The following is a 6,697-nucleotide window of genomic DNA, read 5'->3' as shown; positions in this document are numbered from 1 at the left end:
CTATTTATACTCCTATTATATTGTGATCCTAGTTAGGGTGTTGACTAATTAGCTTCATATGCAGACTGTGTTGCTCTTGCTAGGGTGGATAATGTTCTGGTAAATTATTTAGTTGTCACTAAATCCAAAGATGAAATCAGAAGGATACAACCAGAAGCTATTTATATTCATATTAGAGAAAGAAAACTACCTGTTGATAGCTCTAAGCTAGCCATGTTGGGCTTCCCCTACATGTGAATTATGAGCTTGATTTAAACAAAAATAGGAAAAGTAAAGCAAATTAGGTCAGATTTGAGTATAAATAAATAAATTATATAAGCAATTAGAAGTATGAAAAGAAAATTCTCAAAACATGGTATACTATTTTAAGGTCATGTCTCATCATTTATGTGCATGGTGTTCTTCTCCTGTGTGCAGCAGGAACATGAAGAACTTGATATAAAATTTGAAATTCTGACTAGCAAAGAGAGATGAGGATTAATGATGTCTCCTTTCCCATATAAGATTGAAGTTTAATTCCTTTAGTATCTAATAAAGGAATCTTTAATTCCAACCTAGAAGCTTAGCAAACAAGGAATCCACCACTCATGGAAGTAAGTAGCTCACTGCCACAACAAAGAGGACTAAATGATAGGATTTGGTTATATAGTTTCTCTAGCTTACTTATCTTGAAGAACAATTGGCTTCATGCCTCATTCTTTATCCCTTTATTATTACGTTGGTAAATCTATGTAGGCATTGTGATGTGGATTTTGATGGCAATTAATGTTTCGAAAAAAAGAATATATATATATATATATATATATATATATATATATATATATATATATATATATTTGTTATTTATCATGACTGGATTTTGATGCAATTGGGTATTTCTGACAGAATCAATTCCAGTCATGTGGCAGCAAGAAGGGTTAGAAGCACATAGATTGGGTTTCCCTTAAATCTTTCATCGTTTGTGTGTGTCGCAGATTTGGACGAACATTTCTGGTCCAACTTGTACACTCCCCGTTCCGTTTTTGCCACTGTCACGACAAGGACAAGCTACCGTCATGGCCGACGGTTTTGTGGTAGTTTATGCATTGTGTAAGGGTATGATGGTCAAATCAGTCACCTAAAGCTTTCTTTCATCGATCTTATCAGATTGCATCAACCTGGTTTGAAGGAGGCGGATGGTGGCAATATTTAATATGAGTCGTGAGGAAGGGTACACGTTATGCTGTTTTCTATGTCTCTTTGCCTGTAGGTCTTCCTTTCCCTGCTGCATCTCTAGCTTTCCTTCCCTCCCTCCTCCCTGCTGCACCCCTACCGCCGCCCTCCTCCCTTCATCCCCAGTTCACCTGTAAGCTTTGGGAGGGCGAGGCAGGATGACTCCAAACGTAGCAGGTCAGTTTGGAGACACCACTTACACCAAGATCTTTGTTGGAGGCCTGGCTTGGGAGACCCAAAGTGACACAATGAGGAACTACTTCGAGCAGTTTGGGGAGATCCTGGAGGCCGTCGTGATCACTGACAAGAGCACCGGAAGATCCAAAGGATATGGGTTTGTGAGTTTTCTTCTCCTTCCTTCCTTCCCTCCTTCCTCCTCTCGTGTCGGCCGACCGTGCATATGATTTCATGCGTTGTTGATCCCTTCCTTTCTTGTCTTCTTATAATCCTTTATGATTCTTATTTCCAGGTGACCTTCCGTGAGCCGGCGGCTGCGATGAGAGCCTGTGTCGATCCTTCGCCGGTGATCGATGGGAGGAGGGCTAACTGCAATCTCGCTTCGCTTGGTGCTCACCGATCCACGCCTACAACACCCCCACATGGTACGGTTATCACCACCATCATCTCATATCACTCGAGCACACCAAGTTTATTGGTGAATGCATGCATGATCATGGCCAAAGTCCCAGTGTTTCAGCTGTTTCATCACATCACATCACATAGTTGTTTTCCTTTAGCATCATTCATCAGATTAAGCCATCAACAGCTTACATACAGATTAATTAGTTTAGGTCATGGAGAGCACTACTATTACAGAAGATGTGCACAGATGTTTAACATGACCTAATTATTTAGTGCCTAAGGTAGAGCAAGTACAGACCTGCAAAATAGCTGTAGGAAACAGTTGTCTCAAAAGAATATTTTATAGAGGGAATGGTACAAGATGTTAGTTATCCTGGGAATTGCTTCATATTGTATATAACTAGCAGTATGCAAGTATTTCTTTCTGCAAACGAGCCTACTGTATTCTTTTACCGATCTTCAGTACCCACGCCTATGAGAAAGGATAAGTTTTAGAGATTGTTGGCATTGATTGTTTTGCGTTGCTGTTCTCTCAGGAGGAAACAGAAGTCTAAGGATGGTCAAATCTTTTCATACAGGATACCAAGGTGGGATGGCTGCAGCTTTTGCTTCTCCTGCCTCCTTCCCTCATTATGCCGTCCAGCAAGGTGCCCCATATGGTCTCTATGGGTAAGCTTTTATGTTGAGAGATTGCATCATGTTACCAAGAGGCACATGCACTGCACATACACAGACACAACTTGCCCTTGAATGCTGCAGCAACCCTCATGGCCCATGGCTGCTGATGCGTGGTGCAATATGATACATAATCTCTGATCTTTAGTATGTCCACATTAAAGACTAAAGCTGCCACATGAATGTGCACAGTTGTCCAACATGGGCTTTGAGTGCTTTTCTTTCATCATCCTCTTTACACTACCAACTCCATCCCTCTTCCAGTTCTCTCTATGGTATTTGCTTGTGTGAGTGAGATCATGCAGGAATGACTAACTTAACTTCTGCATAAAAAACAACTATACTATTGTTATTTTCTCTGCCCTTAAGATCGTTACATGGCTGCATGCATATCCTCGCTTGGTCATCCTGGGAAATGCAGCACATAGATCACTCATATTTCATGCACATATTTCAAATCTTTTCTGGTTTCAGAGAAACTTCTAATTTTGTTTTTCTCTCTTCTTTTTGTCTTGCCAAAAATTTCAGGTACTCTCCATACTCCTCTGAATACAGCTACCCGATGGTTTGTTCTACTTCTCTTTCGCTTTTCCATTTCTTGCTACTTGCATGGGTGCTAATTAAGAAGCTAATTTTTTTCTTCTTCTATATCAATAATTATTACTATTTTTTATCTTCCTTCCTTTGATGCAATTAATAGATACTAAATATCTTTCATCTAACTAATTAATAGATACTAAATATCTTTCATCTAACTAACTCTATCAAGCACTATACTGTCTTTTTACTGTTTGAAACTAAAGGTTAAAACCTAGCTAATGATGACAAATGTACTAGTAGAAGGTATATATCACATAAAATGTAAGCCTCTTTACTGTGTTGCATACTATGAAGTCATAAAGATGTGCAGTGTTTTCCCATAGACTGGAGTATAAGCATACACACAAAAATAGTGATGCAAGCATACTGATTTAGGAATAAAAGGTTGTACAACTAATTCTTCTTATTTTTCCAACATAACCAACAACAGTGTCATGACTACTGTAGTTCATGAAATAAGATAATTCTGTAACTAGAGAAATTTCTACTGTAGACTCCAAGAATGATGATTAGGTTTTGTTTCATATGACTACATCTGCCATGATCTAGAATGTCTTGGTTTTGGAATCTCAAAGTTTCTGCAAGAAGCATTATGCTGTGAGAGGAAGCTTCAAAATGAAACCTAAATAAATTTATCTTTGATATGGTATACTCAAAGCATGAAAAGGGAACTTTTAAGGGGAAATGCTTGTGAAACATTAGTTGATCAGCACTATCAAAGGACTAATCCATTTGCAAAGATGACAAACAACTTCTGAAGAAACATGGTGATCATAACTATAGAGCAGTTGATATGGCCTATTTAATGAAGAACCCTAGGAGTCCTACATTCTTGACAGTAACAGGAGATCTAATTTTAATCACATCTGAAGCCATGCATGTCTAAGCATTAATTTTGTTCTTTAATGTTGTTAATATCTTTCCCACCCATGGAACTGATGTAGAGGCTGTAACTATGTGTCCCAACTCCCAACCAACCATTAATGAGATGTTCCATCTTCCATTTCATTTTATCTACTAGCAATTGATCACCTGTATTGGAGTTTAATTGTTGTCCTTCCCCAGAGATATTAGGTCACCTTGTACTAGTGCACATGACCTGGTCCCAGGTCTGTCATAAGAAACCTGTAACATACATGTTCTTGCTCTTTTGTCATCCACTTAAGTAGCAGAAGCACATGGTCTGGGGCCCCTCTATCCTCAAACAACCTGTAAGTCTGCAACATCTGCCAGTCCAAATAAAACCTGCAGCACCACCGAAAAATAAAGATGTGGAGCCTGATCCAATAGATCCACTGCTAAGTGCTGGTTACATTTGTCAGTGAAACAAGAGCCAAGCATATCATCCTTCACCTGAATTATTGTGTGAATAGCATTCTCTAAATCATAATGCCTTTTGTTTGCTTAAATACATTCCTCAGGCTTCAATCGTTTTATTCGACGATGACAAATTATTCATAACTTAATGATAATTTTGTTATCTTGTGATTTTTCTTTGAGCATTTTCAGATATGAAACTGTGTCATTTGACTAGCATGTTCTCCGAGGACTTCTGATCACAAGTATCCTTTAGGAAGCATAAACGTATTTTGGGAACAAACTTTGAAGCTCTGAACTATCATCTTGTTAGTGATAATGCCGGTATGGTGTTCCTTTAGTTAGATAAGAAAAGGTTGGGATTACGTTTAGATAAGATCTGCAAACTACTCTTTATGTTTTAGCTTAGCTCTAAATAGAGTTAGAATCTCCACTTATTTTGTTTTATTTTCATCTGGATTTCTCTCTCCTCTTTTGTTATTCTATTTTTAAGTTATTAATATATTCTATAGTTGAATGTTGCTGATACAACTGAATGCGAAGGTGCAAGAATTGCTTACTGATCCTTTGCATTGTAATGACCAGAGTTATTACAATGTCTTTGGAGGTGCAACTGCGCAATATCCAGTTCATGGTTCAGCGGCAGGAACGGTGACAGGAACCACTGCCTTCTACCCATACTTCCAGTTCGGGCAGGGCGGCGGCGGCGGCGCTACAGTCGGACACGGCTACAGCATTCCATATCCTCCGATTCTCCATTATTCAGCAGTGGCCTCGACGACGACGGGATTGACGGGGTTCATGCAGCATCTCGGAGGGCCATTGTCCATTCCACCCAGTCCTCCTGCACAACCAGGTACCATCATATCAGTTAGAACGATTCATATTTGGAATTAATTGATTATATATCACCATGCATATTAATGCTGACAAATATTAGATGTTACAGAATAGCTTATGCTGTGATTATATTCATAAAGTCATTAATGTTGAATCTAACCTTGCCTTTTTTATTTTTTCTGGTAACAGTGTGTTTTCCCTTAAAACAGGCATGACTGTGGCTCTCACAGCTCCAGCCCTGCCATCTCCGGCCGGCTACCACCACTGCGCCTGAGCAACCCTTGGCTTAAAACCATGGTTTCATTCTCCTCTTCTTTCTCCCAGTTGTTTCCATCATTCGTTTAAGAACCACGCATGCGGTCATTCCTTAGGGTTTGGTTTCCCAAAGGACTGCTCCAAGTCCAGTACATGATGTGGTGGGCTCCTTTAGAATTCTCAGCTTGCTTTCTGCCCTAGGAAGGGCTCAAAGCAGCTTCCCCCAAGGTGGGGATAACTGACACCATTACCCAGCTTTGCATTCGACTAACACCAGAGTCCAAGAAGGGCTTGCAGCTAAGGATGAGAGCCCAGGAAAACCTCAGCCATGGAGAGCTTGAGCTGACTCCAAGACTTGTACCTTCAGATGACAACACCATTTGGCAAAACCCTAGGATGTAGACAAGCTCTTCTGTGACCCCTCCCCAACCCCAACAAAACCTAATCCCTTCTACCATCTTTACCTAACAATGGTGACATCAAACACTCAGCTTATCCGGGCAGGGATAAGATGACCTCGCTAACCTTCCTGTCCTGTCAGTAATCAGTAGACACTCATGAGGCTTGGCTCTGAGATTTTAGCCCCATGCAGGAGGACAGGTCCAAAGGAGTGTGCCAGTGTCTGTTTTTGGCACTAAGTTCTTCGCCACTTGTCCATGACTTGACATGAACTCCACAGGCTTTGGAGTCCCCATCCCGCCCCTTGAGGACCCAATGGGGGATCTTTTTTTTTGGCCCCTTCAGCACCACCATGGTTAGGTCCAACTGCTCTCTCTCTCTCTCTCTCTCATTCATGATTTAGTATTAAGGAAGACTTTGTTGCTTTTGTATGCACTTTTATTAGACATGGGTTGTAATAATTAGTAAGCTTTAGTGCCCACCATGACATGAACTGCTGAAGTGTGAATGTAGTTTGATTCTGAACTTTTTCCTTTTTCCTGCCAAAGTTATTCTTTTCTTTTTCTTTCTTCAGAATGCTGTGACAGTTTTGACTAGAATCATCTTCATCATTTGCTTGGATCCAAAGCTCATTGATTGTTCTTATTTAAAGTAGTTGATGGACCTCAAGTTGAGAATGGCAGCTTGTGTCAGTTGCTTCACACCACCAGTTCAGAGTGACCAAACCTCAACCCCATGCCCTCCACTTAAGTCAAGCACTAACTTAGATTAGGTTGTTTAAGTTGTTTAAGTTTATTACCTCATGCCCCTCTCTGTT

The 6,697-nt window shown here is 40.2% G+C and overlaps 1 protein-coding gene across 2 annotated transcripts; it reads left to right on the top strand.

Annotated features, from left to right (window-relative positions):
* The first annotated feature begins 1,179 nt into the window (after positions 1–1,179).
* Positions 1,180–6,427, top strand: LOC135582496 (uncharacterized). 2 transcript variants are annotated; one of them, XM_065078420.1, is made up of 6 exons: positions 1,180–1,550; positions 1,682–1,814; positions 2,373–2,463; positions 2,998–3,034; positions 4,972–5,242; positions 5,436–6,427. In XM_065078420.1, exons 1-6 carry the CDS (start codon positions 1,371–1,373, stop codon positions 5,498–5,500), a joined length of 777 nt encoding a protein of 258 aa, XP_064934492.1. In that variant the 5' UTR covers positions 1,180–1,370; the 3' UTR covers positions 5,501–6,427. The 2 variants fall into 2 exon arrangements, with proteins under 2 accessions (XP_064934492.1, XP_064934491.1); XM_065078419.1 differs by having other exon boundaries at positions 1,183–1,550; positions 2,331–2,463.
* The last annotated feature ends 270 nt before the right edge of the window (positions 6,428–6,697 follow it).

The sequence above is a fragment of the Musa acuminata genome, chromosome BXJ1-8 (genome assembly GCF_036884655.1).
Source record: "Musa acuminata AAA Group cultivar baxijiao chromosome BXJ1-8, Cavendish_Baxijiao_AAA, whole genome shotgun sequence".
NCBI classification, from domain to species: Eukaryota; Viridiplantae; Streptophyta; class Magnoliopsida; order Zingiberales; family Musaceae; genus Musa; species Musa acuminata.
The sequence above is the reverse complement of the archived record's forward strand: the minus strand, read 5'-3'. Positions and strand labels throughout refer to the sequence as shown.